At 40.0% G+C, this 24,639-nt stretch overlaps 1 protein-coding gene across 1 annotated transcript in view; it reads right to left on the bottom strand.

The window, feature by feature from the left end:
* srp68 (signal recognition particle 68) overlaps positions 1-24,639 on the bottom strand; it is a 64,501-nt gene that overhangs the window by 25,478 nt on the left and 14,384 nt on the right. Inside the window, exons 6-11 of the mRNA XM_059948920.1 lie at positions 21,910-22,019; positions 20,160-20,230; positions 19,729-19,869; positions 3,450-3,548; positions 1,806-1,876; positions 1,260-1,413 (exon numbers count right to left, since the gene is read on the bottom strand). Coding sequence (XP_059804903.1) covers positions 1,260-1,413; positions 1,806-1,876; positions 3,450-3,548; positions 19,729-19,869; positions 20,160-20,230; positions 21,910-22,019 — 646 coding nt within the window. The remainder of the gene's footprint in view (positions 1-1,259; positions 1,414-1,805; positions 1,877-3,449; positions 3,549-19,728; positions 19,870-20,159; positions 20,231-21,909; positions 22,020-24,639) is intronic.

Raw genomic sequence — 24,639 nt, forward strand, 5'->3', positions numbered from 1 at the left:
CAGGCTGCTGAGTACCACCAGTAACACTGGACAACAAAGATTTTGCTTCCTGAATACCTTTAGGTGATCCTTATGAATTTTTGGCTACTGATCATGAAAATCACCACACATCATTTTTTAAAATCACTTACGTTTATTATTTCAATTCATAATTCACGTCAGTTAAAATGTTACCTACAATGTAAGCTGGAAAGTTTCCTATCTTGTTCAGAGTGGCTGTTCGGCAGGACAAGTTTTAGTAATAATTATTGGGTTCAGGACTGTTAAGGATGGAATTTGCTATATCCCAGGCACAAAAATTTCTATGAAGCATTTTGATATTTCAGACAGATGCTTCCCAGAATAACTGATGCCAAGATTAAGGAAAGTATTTTGGTTGGTCTATAAATCAAACAGGTCATCAACGACAGGCAATTTGAAGAATTTCTAGTGCGACCAGAGAAAATCACATTTTCAAGGAAATAGTTGAAATTTTTCTCGGCATCTACAGAGCACCAAACTACATGCAGCTGGCTGAAAGCATGCTTCAAGCATATAAAACCATAAAATGCAACATGTCACTAAAGGATTCATTTTCTGCATTCCATTTAGACTTCTTCCCTGCAAATCTTGGTGCTGTTAGTGACGAGCATGGTGAAAGGTTTCACCAGGACATTGCAGTCATGGAGAAAAGATACCATGGCAACTGGAATCCATCAATGCTGGCGAATTATTGTTGGACACTTAAGCGAGAGGTCTCAGACACTGAGTACAAATGAAAATCATTAACAAAATATTTTAATTTAGTTGAACTATTGTAAAGTATCAACACCGTTATGCAATTGAACACATTACATTCAATAAGAGTTAATTTGTTGTTTCTCCAAATTCTTATGTGATACAAGTAGTCCTAAATTGTATTTGTGTTCATCTTCAAGCAGTCTATCATAAACAAAAAAAAATTCTGAGGAAGCAACACTTTTGAAAAGATTTGTTGTCCAGTGTAATTAGTTACTCTTTTACTAAAAAGTGTAACTTCTCTAACTGAAGTTCAAGCCAACTAGAGTCAACACAACAGCGCAAAGCAACAATATCTGGGGGAACTCAGTAGATTGAGCCACATCTGTGGGAGGAAAGGAAATGCCAAAATATTTGCTCGACCCACTGAGTTACTCCAGATTATTTGTTGCTTCAGGTTCTAGCATCTACAGTTTCCTCTCTCCAAAAGCCACACAAAGAAATCCAGCTTTACTTATCAGTTTGAAAAGAACAGCCCTTACCTGCAGGATAATGTCATAGAGTCGGATCAGGTCCTGTGGCCGCAGCACACGTTTCCCTTCATCTTGCGATGGCTCACTCAGTTGCTTTTGCAAGGCTTCAGCCATGATAACATTACGCTTTATTGCCGTGGAAAGCTTAATGTATGTAAGGTAACTGTGTGGGTACAAGCAAAAATGAACACAAAGCCTATTCAAACTATTTGATTGAAGACCTTCGGAAACTAATGAACTTAAAATCTAGATTAGCCTTGAATTGAATGCTAGAACAGACCTATGGAGCTGAAAAATCTACTCCAAATCCAATGATTTTAATAAGAATCTTACAATTTAAAGCCCAACATGAAAAGCTACTGCTCATTTTGCTTTTTGGGATTGGTTAGAAGACATGCACCAGAATCAATTTTATCTACTGGAATTCTCTAGATGCTTCTGCACAAACTATTTACATCCATCTTGGTACCTGCAGCTCAACAGCCATCTGTCATACTAGACAAGTCTTTAGGAGTGCTTTAAACTAAACAGACACAGTAAGTCAGAGACACATACCTATGGAGGTATTGCAGTACAGACACCTTCCCCGAGTCAGGCTCTAGAGATCGCTCCCGCTGCTTCTGTGCCTGAATAAACCAAGAAAATTGTCAGAAATGCTGTGATCAAACACCATATTTCACATCTCTTACTGCTTTTGCTAGCAGGGCCATTTAGACTTATTCCCCTCCCCCCCACCCATTCCTATACAGCTCACACTCCTCTATTTATGAAATATCCTTCAATAACTACATAACAGCTAAATTTAATTTAATGTTCCAATCCATACAGAAATAAAATGTTCAATTTTTTTCCATGTACATATGCAAGTACGATATCTCCTCTAGCATTTTTCTACTTTTTTCCCCACATATGTGATATTACAGAATACTCTATTGCGTGATACACTCTGGTCTGGGACAGTATTCCAATGCACAGGAATGCAAGAAGCTACAGAGGAGTAGTGAATTCAGCCTAATAACATCAAGTGCACCTCCCACCCCACCATCCGCAATAAATACACAAGGTGCTGCCTCAAGGTCACTACATCCATCATCAAAAATCCCCACCATGCCATATTCTTTCAACTATCAGGCAGAAAATACAGAAGCCTGAAGTTTCACAACACCAAGTACAAGAAGTTACTTTCCTTTGACCACAAACCAACCTGCACAACCCTCATCACTACAGTTTAGCAACATATTGACCACTTCACACTAAAATAGACACACACTTTTTAAAATCTGTTCTTCCTTGCCAACATTGTATAATTTATGTTAATTCTTGTGAATACTGCTTTATGGATGTGCTTGTACTGCTGCAACAAGTAAAGTTTTTCATTGTATCTGTGTGTACATGACAATAAACTTGACTTTCATAAACTTATTGTTGAAAATATAAAAAACAAATACATTATTCGGAGCTGAAACTATTTAATATCTCCAAGAGGCATTAAATGCAGTTACAGCAATCACACATTAACCAGTCTGAAAATAACTGTACAAAATATAGGCAAGATCAATTAACTCTATAAATACTTCTTTAAATCCTAAGTTGCATATCCAAGTGGCTCATGATATCTTGAAAACTCATTTTGGAAAATTGAAATAACTGAACATTTACGCTGAGATTAAGCCGGTATTCCAACCATACAAAAATGATACTGTACATACTGTTGAATGACCAGAGAGTATAGTAAACATGAGGAAATGTGCAGATGCTGGAAATTCAAGCAACACACACAAGCATTTTGTACGAGTTTCAAGAGCATAGTACCTTGGCACCACAACTTGAAAGATTATCAACTTTGTAGAAGTACTTATAAGCTCAGCTGCCTTGAAGTACAGATGCCAGAGAAATCAGGGCAAAGGTGATAAAAGGATTTTATTTAATTCAGAGAGATGAATTCCTTCATAAGGAGTTTGAAAGCAAAGGGAAATAATATTATTCAGGAGTAAAATTGAAAAGGCTAAATGGGAAACAAAGCAAAAGGTAGAAAGATGGAATGGAGCTGATCAAAGCTCTAAATGAATAGCACAGCAGCAACGAGGAGATGAACAAGGTTCCTACATCTTAGCTACATAAATATGTGGTTTTACATCAGTATTAGATCTTCAGCAGTCTTTATTACATTTCTCCCAACAGCCCTTCACTCAGCCTCACCGGATCAACCCTCAATTCCTCACGGACTGCCTGGATAGCATCACGGCACTCACTCAACAGGCTCTCGTACAGACGCTCCTTGGCTTCATCAGTTGTTGTCTGCAACACAAAATCATTGATACCTAAGCACACAAATTGCAAGTATTTCTAGATAATACTATATAGAAAGACACAGATGGATGATAATTAAAACATTGCATACTCAGAGAGAGGAGGGCTATCAATTTGTTGTAATCCTTTATAGTTCATAGGCAAGATTTTAATTGCAATGCTAGTATGGTATCATATGGAACCCGATTTTGTCAATGGAGTAAAACTAACACGACACTCAATTGAGCCACACGTTCTCGCTTACTGGCCACTGTTGTGAAGATGGATACTTGTGGATTGGGCTGCTGCTACCATCACTAAGCAATTACCACCAACAGATCACTTGCAATACCAGAGGAAACAACACACTGGATCATTGCTGCACCACCACCAAGAATGCCTACCGTGCTATTCCACACCCTCACTTCAGGAAGTCTGATCACCTGGCTGTACTCATACTCCCCGAGTATAGGCAGAGACTGAAGACTGCAGCACTAGTAGTGAGGACTAAGGTGGCATGGATAAAAGAAGCACAGGAGTGCCTACAGGACTGCTTTGAATCGGTGGACTGGATTGTACTCAGGGATTCATCTTCAAAGCTAGATGAGTATACTGCAGTTGTTACCGATTTCATTAAAACCTGTGTGAATGAGTGTGCGTCTACAACGACTAACTGTACATTCCCCAATCAAAACCCGTGGATGAACCAGGAGGTATGTCATCGGCTGAAGACTAGATCTGTGGATTATTAGGAGTTTGAAGAGATTTGGCATGTCAACAAATACACTCAAAAACTTCTATAGTTGTACCGTGGAGAGCATTCTGACAGACTGCATTATTGTCTGCTATTTCGGGGGGGGGGGGGGGGGAGCACTGCACAGGACTGAAAGAGCTGCAGTGGGTTGGAATATAGTCAGCTCCATCTTGGGTACTAGCCCACAAAGTACCCAGGACATCTTCAGGGAGTGATGTCTCAGAAAGGCAAATTATTAAGGACCTCCAGCACCCAGGGCACGCCCTTTTCTCACAGGTAGGAGGTACAGAAGCCTGAAGGCATACACTCGGCGATTCAGGAACAGCTTCTTCCCCTCTGCCATCCAATTCCTGACACTACCTCGCTTTTTAAAAAATATACAGTATTTTTTTTTAGCACATTTAAAAAAAATCTATTCAATATACGTATACTGTAATTGGTTTACTTGTTTATTATTATTTTTATTTTATTTATTACTATTTTTTCTCTTCTATATTATGTATTGCATTGAACTGTTGCTGATAAGTCAACAAATTTTACGTCATGTGCTGGTGATAAAAAAACTGATACTGATTCTGCTCCACACAACTGGCAAGAATCACACAATCGGGCAGCCAATCGAGATTTCAGCAGAAATGCCAATCACAAGCATTTTCCCTAATTTTACTCATCCCTTGCTTTATTATAGTGTTTATGAGCATTCATTTACTTTATTTTCAAGGAATTTGGGGAGCTTATATTTTCAAATTTGCATTGAAATATTTCACCTCTTGCTCCCCACTTTTTTTTGCCTTCACTTGCATCTTGCTAACAAAAAGAATCAGTATTTGCATCACCTTCATGTAGGATTTAAATACCATCTCTATTTCAACAGCCAAATCAGTTAAGAAAGGTAAAAGTCACCGTGTATGTTCCAAGATTCTGGATAAAAATCTTGGAATTTCCTTTCGAGTGACACTGTGAGAGCACCTTCACCAGAGACTACTGAAGTTCAAGGAAATGGCTCACCACAATCTTTACAGGAACAATTAGGACTGAACACTAAATGCCAGCTTTACCAGTGACATCCAAACCCTCAAAGTTACTGAAAATCAAAGTGATTCAGCTCAATATAAACATGAGCACCTGCAGAAACAACACTCAATTGCGCATTGATGATGTCATCTCAACTGCTGGTGAAACCTTTGTGACCCAAACTCCAGGCTCAGCGAACAACCCTACAAACAAGCAGCCAACCTGAACTACCAACCTTCTCTTTCGTTTTATACAAGAGACCCATTTAAAAGTCAGATAATAGTGGCCTGATGGTACAAAAACCTCAAGTTCTTATATATTCTGCCAGGTGAGAGAGGGGAGAGGAAAGAATGTCTGGGATGGATGTGGTTTGATTATGCTGGCTTCTTTACTGAGGTAGTGAGAAGAGTAGACAGACTCTATAGAAGTGAGGTTGGTTACTATGATTTGCTGACCTGCATCTACATCTCTACAGTTTCTTTAAGTCATGTGCAGAGCAGTTGCCATATTAAGTTGTTATGGATCCATATAGGTGCATTTTTATGGTGCATTGAGTCGATGGGAATATACAGAATTTCTTTAGCCACCTGAGCAACTAGAGACATTGGTGTGCTTTCTTGGCCATGACATCAATGTGGTTGGGTCAGGACAAGCTATTGGTGATGTTTAGTTCTAGGAACTTCAAGTTAAGTTTATTGTCATTTGACTATTTATGTGTACCATCAAATGAGACAGGTTTCTCTCAACAAGGATATAAAGCACAATTGTACACATAACACACATAGTGCATACAATAACTTAGAATTAAATCTACAAATGAATTACACATAAATAAAGTATATAAATTCAATATTGTAAGGTACAAAACAAATTAACCCGTGGCACTTTGAATGCAGTGCAGCAGGGAGTTCAGATGCCTAATGACCTGTGGGAAGAAACTGTTTCCCATCCTGATTGTTCTTGTCTTTATGCATCAGAGTCTCCTGAGGACGCTGGATGGATGGGCGGGGTACTCGATGATACCAAGTCCCCTGCATACACAGCGTACCTAATACATGTCCCCAGCTGATGGTAGAGTGACTCCCAATGTTCCTCTGGGCTGTTCTCAAATTCTTTTGTAGAGACTTCCAGTGCAATGTACTGCTAATCCCATATCAGATGGAGATGCAGCATTCTCAATGGTGCTGCTCGAAAATTCAGTTAAGATGTGGGATGGGGGTGAGCCTCACTTTCCTCAGGAAGTGGAATGCTCCTGTTTCTCATTATTCAGGGAGTTCTCAACCTTGTCACTGTTGACATAATCCCTCAAAATTTTGAGGGAACTCAGCAGGCCAGGCAGCATTTATGGAAAAGAGTAAACAGTCGAATGAAGGATCTTGGCCCAAAATGTTTACTCTTTCCATAGGCGCAGGTTAGCCTTCTGAGTTCCTCCAGAATTTTGAGTGTGTTGCTTGGATTTCCAATATCTGCAGATTTTCTCTTGTTACTGCTAATATGATTTTACAGAACAACTTTGGTAGAATTCTTTGAGAATATCCACTTAGCTCAAGTGGATGTAATGGATTTGAGTTTTCAGAATACATTTGATATGGTGGACAGGAAAAAAAAATTTACTCCATAAACACATGGCACTGAGAGTAATATTTCAGCAGACAATGAATTTGTCAACTGTTTTACCAGACGAAACAATCTTCACAGAGTTATAGGCAAATAGACAGTGCAGGGAATGTGGCCAAGTTAATGATGATGTGGCATATCAGCACAATTCAACTTTTGTTTGAATTTCTGATCAAGCATAAATAACAAATTGATTCAATGCTATACAATACTGCAACTACTACAGTATTAGACAACCGCAATTTGCCCATTGCTAGAACAGGTTTATGGTAGTCATCTCTGAAGCATCTGGACAATAAAGACACCTTTGTCAGACTACTGTTTATTGAAAACAGTTAGGCTTTCAATATGATTATTCCATGCAAACACCAAATTACAGACCCTGCAGGAAATCAATGCCTTCCTCTGCAACTGAATTTTTGCATTTTTAACTAACAGATCACAATCGATAAGGGTAGGCAGCGACTCCTCCACTAAGACTATTCCAAACAATGGTGCGCCTCGATTTTGCATCCTCAGCACACCCCTCCCCGACCCCCTCCCCCACTCCTTGTACTCACGAGTGCGTGTCCAGATTCTGCTCTAACTCCACCTTCAAGTTTGCAGGTGACTGCACTGTCATGGGCATATCAAATAATGACAAGTTGGAATACAGAAGGAATAAAGAGAGCTTAGTGACATGGTGTAATGACAGCATTCACTTCATCAATGTCAACAAAAGAACTAGCAATTAACTTCAGAAAGGGGGGCTGGTCCACATGCAGTAATTCTGTATATTCCCATCGACTCAATGCACCATAAAAATGCACCTATATAGATCCATAACAACTTAATATGGCAACTGCTCTGCACATGACTTAAAGAAACTGTAGAGATGTGGATGCAGGTCAGCAAATCATAGTAACCAGCCTCACTTCTATAGAGTCTGTCTACTCTTCTCACTACCTCATTAAAGAAGCCAACATAGTCAAAGACATTCTTCCCTCTCCCCCCTCTCATCTGGCAGAAGAAATAAGAACTTGAGGTTTTTGTACCATCAGGCCACTATTATCTGACTTTTAAACGGGCCTTTTGTATAAAACGAAAGAGAAGATTGGTAGTTCAGGTTGGCTGCTTGTTTGTAGGGTTGTTCGCTGAGCCTGTAGTTTGGGTCACAAAGGTTTCATCACCAGTTGAGATGACATCATGAGTGCGCAACTGAGTGTTGTTTCTACAAGTGCTCATGTTTATATAGATCCAGCTCGTTGTTCTGATTGGTTGGCTGGTGCACTGGCTGCTAGTCTCCACTGCTTGCATCCCTGGTTATTGATTGCTGTGAACATTGGATTCTCGGATGTTCACAGCTCATCCCTCAGCCCCAATCCCACAAACAATAGGTTAATATATTGTGTCCAGTTCAATGTGCTTGGTAATAAGAGTCTTCCACTAAGAATCATGCTTCTAAGAATTTTCTTGATTTCTTGTTTTGTGCTTCTGGATTCTGTGTCCAATTGTTTTGCTATCAGTGACCCCAACCTACAAACTGGTGATACGTTTATATTAAACTGGTGATTGGGATACGTTTGAAGCATCTCATCAATTGATTGTATGATTCAATAAACACACAACAGTTTCCACAAAAGCTGCAGAACATCCAGCTGAAGAATGATGAAATAATAATCTCATTCAACTTCACTGCACTCTTCACGTCAATTGATCACAACTTAGCAAAAGAACAATATGTAAACTACTTAAAAACCAAGAACAAATGACCCAGTCGATGTGACCCTAAAATATATGCAAACTACTGAACTTCCTTGCTCAACAACATATTTCATATTTAACAGACAACTCTACAAATAGCTGAGAGGAACACAAATGGGCTCTCCTATAACTGAGCTCATCGTGGAAGCTATCCTGCAAAAACTGGAGAGGACAGTATTATCACTTATCAGACCAAAACCGTGGATGCACTCTGTTGATGACACTTTTGTCATACTCAAGTGAAACCAGATAAGAGATTCAAACCAAATTAGCAACATATTTGAAACACACTGCAGTAGCACAGACCTCAAGAAGAAAGAAGAAGATAATCTTTTCAAAGTATTCACACACAATGGCCATCCAAAAAAACTTCTTCAGAAGGTGTCTCGTCTGGAGAAACAACCTTTTAACTCCTACTGAACAGACAAGAAAGATGCTAACCATACCATATATCAGGAATACCTCCAAAGCAACTGCAAGACTGCTTCAACCAAATAAAATAATGGCAGTACACAAACCCAGCACAACCATTGGAACACCCATCTCGAGAACCAAAGATCCAACAGCCCACATGGAGAAAAAACAATGTACCAAATTCAATCTGGAGACTGGCCCGAAAACTATGTAGAACAGACAGGGAGATAACTATCCACGAGGCAACATGAATATCAGTTAGTCGTAGGTAGAGATGATTCTCTGTCACTCATCTCAGTACATGAAGACCAAGGAGGACACAAGTTCATCTAGGAAATTACAAAAGTCCTGGCAAAAGCGCAAAACAAGAAATCCAGAGAATTCTTAGAAGCTTGGTTCTCAATGAAAGACTCTATTAACAAGCATAATGAACTTGATGCAATTTACAAACCTGTGCGCCTGGGGGAATCAGGGCTGAGGAGGGAGCTGCGGACACTAGAGGAACCAACGTTCGTAATGACCGATAACCAGGGATAGGGACCAGTGAGACTAGTGACTAGCGTGACAGCCAACCAATCAGAACAATGAGTTAGACCAATATAAACATGAGCACTGGGCAGAAACAACACTCAAATTGTGCGCTGATGATGTCACCTCGACTGGAAATGAAATTTTGCGGCCTAATTTCCAGGGTCAGCAAACAACCCTACAAACAAGGACATCTTGTATGATAAGATGGACTCTTGTCCACAAACTACCTCGTTATAATCTTGCACTTTTTAATGTTTGCCTGCACTTCACTTTTTTGTAGCTTTTGCTCCTTATTCTATATTGTTCTTGTGTTATCTTACTCTAGCTCAATGCACTGTGTAATGATTTCATCTGTATAAACAATATGCAAGACAAGCTTTTCATTATATCTTATTACACATGACAATAATACACCAATACTGTTGTACCTACAGGGTTATGTGGGCATAACAATTAAAAATGCCATCACCTTTCCAACTAAAATTCTCACAGGTACAACCTTACAGAACATAAAATGTTTACTAAGCATCTTGCATTAGCAAATTGATCGATAAAAAATATTTGAGATATCTTGTATTACATTAATATAAGTTTCCTCTTTTTTCCCATCTTCACGGCCCCCCCCCCCCACCCTTTCAGGCCACTAGCGAGGACAAGATGCATAATACACTTCAACCATTTATTTAATAATCTGTTTAACAGCAGCCAAAGTCCACATTTTTCATATACTTAATAATTATGCAATACTCTAAAATTGTTCACTATATAATTCCTTCAAACTTATGAGTGCCCAACCTAATGACAACATGCTGGGTTTGCAAATGAATGTTGTAAAACCTGTTATACTGGCTAAGAACTTGCCAGAAGGGTGTTAGCTTTTCCAGCTCATCTTAGACTCACTCAGTAAGGTGTTTACCCCACCACTCCTATCTGTACCACATTCCACACCCTTATTGATTAACAAAACACAATAATGCAAATTATTTTATTATCTTACATATGCATTTGAAAAGGAAAGCTACCTGTACACAAAACTGTACAGTGTAGGAAACAGCCAAACAGAACAATCATTCTTCATGTTTTCTCAAAAACAATTGCCTAAGCCATTGGATAAGGATAAATTTGTTTTAAAGTATTTTACAACACTACAAAAGCTCAAGAAAGTAGGAGTTGGGAGATGTATGATTTACAACAGCCTATCATTCAACAAAGTCAAATTATTTAATAAACAGAACCTGGAACTGAAACTACAGCAAACTTCTTCCAATAAAAGTAGTGATTTCTCCAGAAATAGTGAGTAAACCTTACTTCCATATAAGACTGATGCATAAAATCAATTTCAATCTTGTACTGTACAGGTATGGTTTGAGGCTTGGACTTTCAATGTCCACTCTGGCTGACTACTGCTCTGCAATAATAATGTGAAAATATATGCAAGTGAGTTTACTTTTATAAGTTAAAGAAATTAGAAAACACTGAAGCAAATGGACAAAAGAATCAATGTGGCTTAAAAGAGAAACAGAACTATTTCAATTTAACAACATAAATGGACAAATCGAATCCGGGATCTAATTTTGTTCAATTTTACTTAATTCTAAAGCACAAAGCCATTTAACTGGTGAAGGGAACAGAGACTGAGAACCCCTAAATAGGCCTTACTTGAAACAAAGATGACTGGACAGTATACAGAAGTCAGGCATGAGAAAGGGCAGCATTCTGAAACAATCTTTTAAAAAAAATATCGTTGATGTGATCTTGCTATTCACATACTTGTTCTCATCTAGTCCATAAATCAAATAGTTAACCTTAAAATCAGCTCTAAAATCACTTTGGCTATATGAAGGATACATACCTCAGCTATGAGTATGTTCAATGACTGCAATTTCACAGCCGCAAATACCAGACGTTTACAATCCTGTACAGTGTAAACAAATTCTCAACTTCACCCAAAATATCTGATCTTGCTTTATGTCTTTAATTCTGGTTTCTCTGGGCATATTGTTAAAAAGTTGTTTTAAATATCTATGAACAATTTACATGGTTATCCATCATTTGATCCAAAAGCCTTTCACAGTAAATGGGACTTGAAAAACCTACTAAACTATAAATCCTAGTATTACGTCAGGCAAGATTATCCCATTTCTTAAACTTTTTTGACAGTAGCTTTATACCTACTAACTCTCAGAATCTGGGTAGTTACACATGCACCTTCTCTGCAATCACCTCCTTTGGAGCACTAGGTTGAAAATTAATTCCATTAAAATGGATGAAACAGGAAAATCAGTCTAAATCTAGCACAAAAGTCACAAAGCAACTTCTCAGTACAGCTGGATGAAAACATTTCATTCATTTCCCCATGTCCTGCCTCACTACTCACTTTTGAGTATTAGTAAATAGACCACTTTATCATATACCACTTCAATGTTAAGGATTGCTTGGTAAAAGTCATTTAAAAACACTCCAAGATCCACCAGACTATTGCCAAATAAGACCGGTGAGCCACACGGGGAAAGGAGTACTACAATAAATCTAATTTATCTATATTCCTTAAATTTAATGAAGTCAAGTTGTTTACCTTGTCTATAAATTAGTGAGAGTCTACAAAGTTTACTTTCAGCTGGAAATAATTCAAAACACTAGCTTTACTGCAGAAAACAAACAATACTGCAGCTCAAGGAGGAACTCCTGACAAGCAATATCCCAGCAATTTAACAAAGTCAAAAAAAAAAATCCCATGCAACTTGGACGTGTGTAGGCTGGGGTCAGGATTAAAAATTAAAAAGTCTTGCATCATCAACCATGAAAGCATTCTTTGAATACAAGATATGTCATAGTACTGACTGAAAAACAGTAAAGTTCACCATTTTGTTACCTATCACTGTCAGGTGATCAGATTTCTAAAACATTAACATCAGCCATGACAGATTATCCAGGCTCTGAACCATTCATAGGCTTTGCACGATGTAACTGAAATGAGGCTTGCTTACAGCCACTGCAACACGACTGTTTAAAGACAGTGGCATGAACTATTCAATTCAGAATAAATAATCAGATTGCAGTTTTCAAACTGTTGCTACAATTGCCACTTGGAGATATGCAAACACTCCACGTCTTTGACTGTAATGAGTCACTGGAACCCTCCCAAGAAAGGATTGGTCCTAGATACTTAAATATAAGAATAATCATTTCAAAATGAGGTATGTTGCTACCTATTGTAATAATTATTGATGTTGATGTCATAATGTTTGATTGTTGTGATTTTCTTGGCTATTTAAGATTAAGTCAGAGTGTAAATAACAACCTGGAAACACGCCCTTCATCCCAACGGGTCCATGCCAACCACAGCACCCTCACTGTTTGTTCCAGTTGCCTTTATTTGGCTGTAACCATAGAACACTACAGCACAGTACAGGCCCTTCAGCCCTCCAAGTTGTGCTGACCCATATAATCCTTGGAAAAAAGTACTAAACCCACACTACCCCATAACCCTCCATTTTTCTTTCATCCATGTTACTGTCCAAGAGGCTCTTAAATACCCCTAATGTTTTAGCCTCCACCACCATCCCTGGCAAGTCATTCCAGGCACTCACAACCCTCTGTGTAAAAAACTTACCCCTGATGTCTCCCCTAAACTTCTCTCCCTTAATTTTGTACATATGCCCTCTGGTGTTTGCTATTGGTGCCTTGGGAAACAGGTACTGACTATCCACCCTATCTATGCCTCTCAATCTTCAAGACCTCTATCAAGTCCCTTCTCATTCTTCTGCGTTCCAAATAGAAAAGTCCCAGCTCTGCTAACCTTGCTTCATATGCCTTGTTCTCCATTCCAGGCAACATCCTGGTAAATCTCCTCTGCACCCTCTCCATAGCTTCCACATCCTTCCTATAATGAGGTGACCAGAACTGCGGTCTCACCAGAGATTTGTAACCTTCCAAGCCTCTCCCTCCATGTACCCTCACAAATGCCTCTTAAACGTGAAATTGTCCCCAACTTGCACATTTCCTCTGGAAGCTGATTTATAAGGTTACTATAACTAAGTGATTAATAACGATACAGTATAGATGAAGAGAAAATTAAAGAAAAGGCGCCAAACTTATCAAAGTCCAAACCACTTCGTGCACAACCGTTGGAGCTCAATTACTGAAGTCTTCTGGCCACCATTCGATCCCCTCCGAACTCCTCGACTCGCAGCTCAGGACCCTCCGAGTGGTCAACCAAGCACATCTAGCTTCATCCCCCCCCCCCTCGGAGAATCTCCCGGCCTCGGACCCCCCTTTGGGGTCCGATCCTCGCCCAGCTTAGAGCATTGCGTCCTCTCTCTCGACCCCCTCGCGCCGATCTGCCCAAAAGCCCGTCAACAAAAGCTTACAGACTCAGAAGAAAGAACATTAATCCCCATTTGGTTTACAAAGGAATACCATTCTCGTTATCAGTAAATTAGCATTCCTGCTAGTTAACAAAAGGAAACCCTTTCCCAACAGTAACAAAGAGAAAAAAAGAAACCCCCTTTACATTTAAATGGTAAAAAATTGCAGATTGCTGCTGTGCAGAGGGACTTGGGTGTGCTTGTGCATAAATCACTAAAGGTAGGTTTGCAGGTGCAGCAGGCAATCAAGAAGGCAAATGTTGGCCATCATTGCCAGAGGGATTGAATTTTAGAGCAAGGAGGTTATGCTACAACTGTACAGGGTACTGGTCAGGCCACAACTGGAGTACTGCGCTCAGTTCTGGTCTCCTTACTTGGGGAAGGATATACTGGCTTTGGAGGCAGTGCAGAGGAGGTTCCCCTCCCCCACCCCTTGGATCTTTCCTCTGATTGGTTTTTCACCTGGCACCTTCCACCCTCCCCCCACCTTCTTTATAGGGCTCCTGCCCCCTCCTTCTTCAGTCCTGACGAAGGGTCTCGGCCCGAAACTTTGACCGCTCATTTCAACGGATGCTGCCCGACCTGCTGAGTTCATCCAGCTTGTTTGCATGTGCAGAGGTGGTTCATCAGGTTGATTCCAGAGATGAGGACTATGAGGAGAGATTGAGTCACCTGTGACTGTACTTGCTGGAATTCAGAAGAATGAGAGGAGATCTTATGAAATAAATGAAATTATGAAAGGAATAGATAAGAGGCAAGAAAGTTGATTCCACTGGTAGCTGAGACTAGAACTAGGGGACATAGCTGCAAGATTCAGTAGAGTAGATTTAGGATGGAGATGAGGAAGAACCACTTTTCCTACAGTGGTGAATCTGTGGCATTCTTGGCCTAATGAAGCAGTGGAGGCTACCCCAGTAAATATACTGTCCATCGATTTTGATGTTGACTGTGCTGAGAGTTTAGTCTCTGGAGTACTGCAACATGTCTTGCACAGTAATAACAGATGGTGTTGTGCCCCCAGCATATAGTCTCTCTAGGCTTCCAAATCTGATGCTAAGTGGTACACAGGAGTGTGATAGACTTAGCAGATAAGGAAGCTGCCCTGCAGTGACAACTAACTAGTCTAGTGATGCCATCCGTTGACCAGCACTCTGGTTCCTCCGCATGCCACCAAGGTGGCTGTACCATTGACCCTTTTGGATTCATCTGCCACAGACACCATCAGATGCCCTGTTGCCAGCATCCTCGTTGGGTGCAGCCTTTGCACTTAGCTAGCCACGAACCTACTACTAGATCTAGTCTAGTACTGTACTGATGGAACATCACCTTCACAGCTAGGTTATACCTGCCAGAGAACGAATGTTCGGCCAGTGTCACTCCTATGCCATGGTACGGTGTCAAGGTAGGAAACTCTAAAACTTTCCTATCTATGTACCTAGTTAAATGCCTTTTAAACATTGTAATTACACCAGCCTCATCCTTTTCTTCTGGTAGCTCATTCCATATATCCACCAACTTCTGTGTGAAATACTTGACCTCTTCTTCAATCTTTCTCACATTGTTTCAGAAGCTACATTTCAAACATGACAGTAAAGGTGATATACTCTCTAAATGCTCCTCATTGCAAGTTTCTCCTCTTTAATAAGATGGACTCTTGATTTTATAATCTACCTCATTATGATCTTACACCTGCATTACACTTTCTCTATAGCTGTTACACATTATTTTGCATTCTGATACTGCTTTACCTTTTTCTACCTCAATGCTCTATGTAATGATTTGATCTGTATGAACAGTTTACAAGACAAGCATGTAACTAGGTACATGTGACAATCATTAATTAACTCCAATTTCAATTCTAAGTGGAGCTACGATGGCACTCAGCAACGATGTTATCAAGCCCATCTGCAGAAACAGCTCATTTCTACCTTTAATGTCTCCTTTTCCTTTTCAAGGTGGATGGGGTAAAGACCCTGACCTAGAGCTACGCTCAAACTTCAGTTCTGTACAGCGATGGGACCCGCTCCTGGGGCTCACTGACCGGCTGTTTTTCAACATCCCAAGGATGTAGCTTAGAAGACAAGTGTGCCTTCAGGGTTCCAAGGCTTTGCTTCCCTGGGGACAAGCCAATTCAAAGCTGGTGCCACTGAGTGAAGTGTTGCAGGAGAAAATGGAAAATCATGAACTACTAGAACGTTACCTGGGTTTCAGCACCTAAGTTACAGGGAAAGATTGAACAAGTTAGGTCTTTATTCTTTGGAGCATAGAAGGTTGAGGGGGGACTTGATAGAGGTATTTAAAATTATGAGGGGGATAGATAAGAGTTGACATTGATGGGCTTTTTCCATTGAGAGTAGGGAAGATTCAAACAAGAGGACATTTGCTGTCTCTTTGATCAGACATTAAAATATTATGTCTACGCCCTGAGTAGATGTTCGGGATCTGATGGCCTATTCCTAGTCAAATGGACAAAATCTCTTGCCCATTATCACTCTTTATCCAACATCACACAGACAGTTCATCTTGTTATATGGGAATAAAGAGGCATAGAGTTATACAGTATGAAATAGGCCCTTTAGGCTAACTCATTCCATGTTGAGCAAGGTATCTTGCTGAGTTAGTCTTATTTGTCTATATTTGGCCCATATCACTCTTCTTCGGCTGTCCATTGATTTCAGTGTTGACTGTGCTGAGAGTTTAGTATCTGTAGTACTGCAACATGTCCTGCACAGTAATAAGACAGACGGTGTTGTGCCCCCAGCATATAGTCTCTCTGGGCTTCCAAATCTGATGCTAAGTGGTACACAGGAGTGTAACAGACTTAGCGGATAAGGAAGCTGCCCTGCAGTGACAACTAACTAGTCTAGTGATGCCATCCGTTGACCAGCACTCTGGTTCCTCCGCATGCCACCAAGGTGGCTGTACCATTGACCCTTTTAGATTCATCTGCCACAGACACCATCAGATGCCCTGTTGCCAGCATCCTCGTTGGGTGCAGCCTTTGCCTGAAGAGGCATTACCTACAAAGTAGCAAAGGCATGTTTACCTCCTTGACTTAGTAGCCATGATCCTACTACTAGATCTAGTCTAGTAGTATACCGATGGATGGAACATCACCTTCACAGCAAGGTTAGACCTGACAGAGAACGAATTTCCGCCGTACTTCGCTGATGTTCGGCCAGTGTCACTCCAATGCCACGGTGAGGTGCCAAGGTAGGATTTTGTAAATATACTTAAGGCAAAGTTGGATAGATTTTTGCATAGTAGGGGAATTAAGGTTTACAGGGAAAAGGCAAGTAAGTGATGAGTCCATGGCCAGATCAGCCATAATCTCATTGAATGGTGGAGCAGGCTCGACAGGCCAGATGGTCTACTCCTGCTCCTATGTCTTACGTCATGAGATCATTCAAAGCCAAGGTGTTAGTGCTCACCTGGCTTTCTTTTATTCCATATGGTTTATGGCCATCAATTTTAGTCATTTAGGATTTGTGAGCGCAAATATTCCTTTAAATATTCATTTATACACCAACAGAGCGTAAATGATCCAACAGAAACACAGCCAAGATTCACCACCTGGAGGAGCTAGTGCGACCACACAGAATAACAAAAAAAAATTTTCCTTTTAATTTTGAAACCAACATTCCTCTGTCCTTTTCAACTCCTACAGCATTGTGAAGTAGACAGATACCATGGTCAAACAACATTCACACATCAATCCCTTCCAGGCTAGAGGGCATCTTTTTTACTATTTTGGGACAATTCCAAAACTAGTATAATGTTGGAATTGGCATTAGCAACAGGGCTCAACCCATATATTGGCAAACAATTAAATAAGAGCACACTGACACCTATTGGTGGCAAAGAGCCCAGTAACATATTTGGACAACAAAAGAGCAGTACAGGATGAGTACCCTTTATCTGAAAATCTAAAATCCAAAAATCTCCTCAGTCTTTTTCAGCACTGACATCACATCACAAAGGGAAAATTCCACAAGGCGCTGGGAAGGTTTTCAGGCGATACACACTCTCTGAACACAAGATAGTTTTGAGAAGTGATCTTGCAAATGTAATGAACAGAAGTTAATGTAAAGTAGGAAAACACTGAATAAAGAACAAAGAAAACAAAGAATAATACGGCACACTACAGGCCATTCGGCCCACAATGTTGTGCCGACCCTTAAACCCTGCCTCCCACATAACCCTCCACCTTAAATTCCTCCATATATCTGTCTAGTAGTTCCCAACTCCTACCAGCCTAGCCTTTCACCTTAACAGGAACATGAAGACTTTAAGTTCTCACCATCTCACCTTTAAAAGCATCCCACTTGCCAGTGGTCCCTGCCTGTAAATAATTCACTCCAATCAAACTTTGCAAGCTCCTGTCTCAAGTAAGAGAAAACCTGCAGATGCTGGAAATCAGAGTAAAATAGAAAAAATACTAGAGGAACTCTGCAGACCAGGCAGTATCCTAGCCTACTGAATTCCTACAGCTCCTGTCTCGTATTGTCAAAATTTAGCAATTTAAAATATGAAAACTTGAACACGTGGACTAGTTCTTCATTGATGCTCCCCCAGTCTCCTGTCCCACCCTATACCAAGAGAAGGGAGAAGGCAAACCTTAATTTCATACAGCCTGCTATATGCACAAAGAAACTTTCCTGAACACATTTAAATTCCACTCTATATAAGCCTTTGATAGCATGACAGTCCTGGACAATATTAGGAAAGTTAAAATCCCCAATGATAAGAATCCTATTATTCTTATAACTCTCCACAATCCCCCTGCATATTTGTTTTTCAAATTCCTGCTAATCACTTGGGGATCCCAACAATGTGATTATTTCCTTCTTATTTCTCAGCCCCACTCATAAAGCCTCACTGGATAATCCTTTAATTTCATATCTGACTACTGCTGTGACACTGCCCTTTAATCAAAATCAACTCCCCTTCTTTTTCCTTCACCCCTGCCCTGCCAAATGTACCTGTATCCCGAAATACTTAGCTGGTAGTCCTGTTCCTCCCTTAGACATATGTCTGTGATGACTATAATGTCCCAAAGCTAAGTCTTACCTGTCAGACTTCTTACAGTGAAATAAATAATTTTAGATCCAGTTTGCCAAAATGTCTCAGATCTCTCTTGCCCATCTTGTGGGAATTTGTCAAAAGCCTTATTGAAGACCATATAAACCACATCTACAGTTCTGCCATTATCAATTCTCTTAATCACTCTTCAAAAAAAAACTCAAGAGCTGAGACAGAAATCCATGCTGACTTCTCCCAATCAGTCTCTGCCTTTCCAAGTGAATGCAAATCATGTGTGTCAGAATCAACAACTTCCCCACCATTAATGTAAGGTTCACCAGTTTGTAGTTTTCAGGCTTATCCTTAACTCACTTCTTGAACAAGGGGACATTAAGTTTTCTACAGCTTTCTTCTGAAAACCCAGGGTACAATGTCAAATACTGGAGGGCATTGGTAAGAAGAGAAAGTTTAATAGAGAGTGTGGGGCAAGATATTTATTAAAGAATCAATGTCTGGAATGCACTGCTGGGGTAGCAGTGGAAGCAGATATGATAATTGTACTAAACAGGCTTTTAGATAGACATGAATATGCAGGGAATGGAGGGATATGGATCATGTACATGCAGATGGGATTATTGTAATTTGGCATCATGCTTGACACAGGTGCCATGAACTAAAGGCTCTCTTCCTATGCTGTACTGTTTTATGTTCTGTTGAAAAGTCATACCTGTGCGATTGCAGCTTCATTATCTGTTAGCCCAAGGAGAAAGATGCGCACTTTATCGATTTTCACGGGGATGACCCGCCCTCTCCATTCCACTTCGCTCATAGTGGCAGCATGCTTCGCTCTGGTCTGTGTCAGCAAAGTCTTTGGAAGTTGCAAAAGTCAGAGTTAACTTCCAGTTCAGTCAAACTGAAGTATCTTTATTGTACCAATACATCTTAACATATTTTTACTTGGGTTAGAAGTTTGTAGCAAACAATAAATCATTCCAGATCAACATTGGACAAAATACAAATTTAATATAAAATAATGAACACATCAAAAAACGTATTAGAAAGCACATAACCAATCAATCTGGAGAGCTGGAGTTCCACATCCAATTAAATCTGATGCAGTTACTCAATTGCAAAGGAAATTGAAGTGCAATTACTTACATCTAACAACCCTCCACTCTCCCCTGATTTCATTCGCATTTGTATCAACTCCTTTATTGCTGTCTGGTCACCTGACAACAAACAGAAGAGAATGTTTAATAGGGTTTCAATAATACAGACTTTACAAGGACAATAAATTAAGCTCTTGCAAATAATTACTTCTAAACAAGCATCTTGACTGTTCTACATAGATACCAATTTGAGTACAGCAAATAGCTCAAAGAATATGGAGGCACTTATCAATGCAATCCCAGACTTCAAGCAGCTTCATCCATGTATTGTTAAGTTTCAAGGAGCATTAACAATAGGGTTGAGCCCTACAGTCTTCTCCACCATACAATAAAATTATGGCTGATCTGACGGCCCAGGTTCATTTCCCTATCCAATCCCTACATTTATCTCAATGAAACATCTCAAATGCACCCACCAAACTAATTTTGCAGATTTGATTTATCAATCCCAAACAATTGACTGCCCTCTCCAACATTACTGTCACCTTTGCTTGAGTCACATCTAATTTTCTCATTTATTATCTGTCAAACACAAATTCGTAAAATTGCAAGACTAGTTATGTATTCACCTCAACAGATAGCAATGATTCATGCACACACGTGCACTTTCAATATCCGATTCATGTTTGACGAAAGCTCATTTTTACAATGTCATTACCACAGTTCATCTATCCTTCAGGAATGTACTGACTCTTTTTTGGTGTGTTACCAAAGATTCTTAAATTTCTATGACAATGAACATCAGCTGGCAGTGACAACTTTGAAGATCTTCTAAGATGGCATCGATGACCAAAGATAATATTGCAGACAGCTTACAAGCCTGCTGGATGCTCTTCTTCATCTGAACTGCGATCGATTTCAACCTGTGATTTCCCTTTACACAGTGTATTTTTGAGCCAATAAACTACCTGGCGATTCTGAGGTCTCCGGGGGATCCAGCATGAATGAGATTCTGCATCAATTCCTGATGACGGCACATGAGCCCGTAGCTCCATGCCTTTTGAAGTGTCAAGCAAGAGAGAAGAAAATGAGTGGATGCTCAGACTGTGTTACATTGGCCTCTCTCATTGCTACTGGCAGGCGAAGGTACAGGATTTTTGGGTACCATGCCACCAGGCGCGGAAGCAGATGTTGACTGCAACCATCAAACTTTTAGAAGGGCTTACCTCAGAGCTGGGTGCACTCCATAATTGTGGACTCACTTCAGGCACTCTGTAGTTCACATTCTGTGTGCTTTTGGTCAACTCCTTTAAACTGTCTGTGCAGCTTGGGGCTTTTCAGCACTGAGATTGACTCTGCACCTATGGCCTGTGACCATCGGCACAGTGTTGAGGATTCACTTTTGGGAACACTGCAGTTAATGTTATTCGTTTACTTTTTTAATTGTTTGCATGATTTGGTCTTTTTTTTTACACATTGGGTTTTTGATAGTTTTGTTGTGTGGGGTTTTTCTTAGAACAGGTTCTGTTGTGTTTCTTTGTTTTGTGGCTGCCTGCAAGAAAACGAATCTTAATGTTGTATACTGTATACATACTTTGACAACAAATGTACCTTGAACTTTCCACTTAGACGAGGTAAAAGAGATCTGTAGATCCACTGATATACATCTAAGCACTAGTGCCAATCATTGCCAGCGTTTCCTCTTCAAAATCATTTAAAGATTTTTAGGAACATTATCTGGCTGAACACCTTAAATGCTGCTGGCTTTGAAAGACGTTTGAAAGCACATATGATCTTACCTATATTATAATCACAGTAACGGATATTAGGTGAAATCTCCTCCACCCGTTGACGGTATAGCACAGCCTGCTCATCTGTGAACGCACTAGCTAGCTTCTCATAGATTGTCCTGTTGAAATGAAATGAAAATTAGTATCCAAATCTACTCACTTATAGGCACATTCCAACAACCAGAAATACAGATAAACTTAAGCTTGTCCCTTGTAAATGGCAGCTGAGGAAATACAGATATAACTTGGACTTGTACAACAATTTTAATGCATTGGAACACAGCACACAAACAAACACCAACTAGATTAACATTGGCACAGGTGCACAAATACATGACTGCAAAGAAAAAATTACAACTTTAGGATAATCCAAGCCCATGCTTTAAAGTAAATGTCAGGGTTGGTTGTTACAGGGCTCAAAGAGAAATTGAGAGGCAGACAGATCTATGAAGGAAATTCCAGAGCTCAGGCACATCAAATAGCTACATGAAAAAGGTGGAGACCCCAACACCAACAGGAAATAACTTTGGGACAATATATTCATATGCACTGAGGCACTGATTACTCTTCTTCCCCCAATGTAGTTCATGAGCATTTGACATCATGCACATACCTAGCAGAAACCCGAGGATTTAAGCACAATTCCCAAACTCCCTCATACTCTGGACTGCAGCAAGATAGGAAATCAGAAAAGGGCTTGACAAAGAAAGAAGGAACTAGCAGGCCTTTTAACCCTTTGAGCATGTTCAATTTTTCAATGTCGTACTGAAATTCAAGAAAGTAAATTTCTTGAATGCCTCTGAGATGGCTTTTTAGAACAGTTTGTCATTGAGCCTACAAGGGAATTAACTATGCTGGATTGGGTGTTATGTAATGAACCGGAAGCAATTAGGGAGCTTAAGGTAAAGGAACCCTTAGGAGACAGCAATCACAGTATGATTGACAATTTGAAATTAGATGGGGAGAAAGTAAAGTCTGACACAGCAGTATTTCAATGGAGTAAAGGAAATTACAGTTGTATGAGAGAGAAGTTGGCCAAAGTAAATTGGAAGGAGATGTTGGCAGGGATGACAACTGAGCAGCAATGGCTGAGTTTCTGGAAAAAGTGAGGAAAGTGCAGGATAGATTGCAGTTCTGGTCACCTCACTACAGGAAGGATGTGGATACCACGGAGAGAATGCAGAGGAGATTTACAAGGATATTGCTTTGATTGGAGGGTGTACCTTATGAGAATAGATTGAGTGCACTTGGTCTTTTCTTCTTGGATTGACAGAGGATGAGATGTGACCTGATAGAGGTATACAAGATGATGAGGGGCATTGTACAAGATGATGATGAGATCATGTGGATAGCCAGAGGCTTTTTCCCAGGACTGAAATAGCTAACATGAGGAGCATAGTTTTAAGGGGCTTGGAAATAAGTACCGAGGGGATGTCACGGTTAAGTTTTTCCACACAGGGAGTGGTGAGTGCATGGAATGCACTGCCGGTGGTGGAAGTGGCTACAATAGGGTATTTAGCCTCTTAGATAGGTACATGGAGTTTAGAAAAATAGAGGGCAATGCGCTAGGGAAATTCTAGGCAGTTTCTAGAGTAGGTTACATGATCGGCAGAACATTGTGGGCCGAAAGGCCTGTAATGTGCTGTAAATTTCTAAGTTCTATTTATTCCAAAAACAAAGAAACACTCAAATGGCAAAATAGTACAACGGTGACTGACAAGGTAAGTCAAAGTTAATGTAAAAGCAAAAGAAAAGCAAAAATTAGCGGAAAGAATTTAGAAGCTTGTAAAAACCCACAGAAAGCAACTAAAATAATCATTAGAAGGGAAAAGGTGAAATATGAAAGTGAGCTAGCAAACAATTATCAAAATGGATAGAAAAGGTTTTTCAAATATGTAAGAAATAAAAGAGAAACGACTGTGGATATAGGACCGCTACAAAATGAGGCTGAAGAAATAACAGGGACAAGGAGATGGCAGATGAACTAAATGAGCATTTTGGATTAGTTTTCACTGTGGAAGACACTAGCAGTTTACCAGATGTTGAAGGGTGTGAGGGAAGAGAAGTGGGTGCAGTTACCATTATAAGGGAGAAGCAGCTCAAAAAGCTGAAAGACCTAAAAGTGCATAATTCACCTGGACCAGATGAACTGCACTCTAGGGTTCTAAAAGAGGTAGCAGTAAAGATTGTGGAGACACTAGTAATGACCTTTTAAGAATCATTATTGGTTCCAGAGGACTGAAAAATTGCAAATGTCATTCCACTCTTTCAGAAAGGAAATTATAGACCAGTTATCCTGACTTCAGTGGCTGGGAAAATGTTGGATTCAATTGTTAAAGATGAGGTTATGGAGTACTTGATGACACAGAACAAGATAGGACAAATCAGCATGGTTTCCTTGAGTGAAAATCTTGCCTGATGAACCTGTTAGAATTCTTTGAGATTACAAGTAGGATAGATAAAGGGGATGCAGTGGATGTTGTATATTTGGGTTTTCAAAAGGCCTATGACAAGGTAGCCACACAAGGTTGTTTTACAAGTTGATAAAGAACATAAGAAATTTACAACACATTACAGGCCCTTTGGGCCACAATGTTCTGCTGACCACAACCTAGTCTAGAGACTGCACAGAAAGTCCCTAGCATGTAGCCCTCTATTTTTCTAAGCTCCATGTACCCAAGAGGCTCTTAAAAGACCCTATTGTATCTATTTCCACTGCTGCCGCCGGCAGTTCATTCC

Source organism: Hypanus sabinus, chromosome 23 (assembly GCF_030144855.1).
Source record: "Hypanus sabinus isolate sHypSab1 chromosome 23, sHypSab1.hap1, whole genome shotgun sequence".
Taxonomy (NCBI): Eukaryota; Metazoa; Chordata; class Chondrichthyes; order Myliobatiformes; family Dasyatidae; genus Hypanus; species Hypanus sabinus.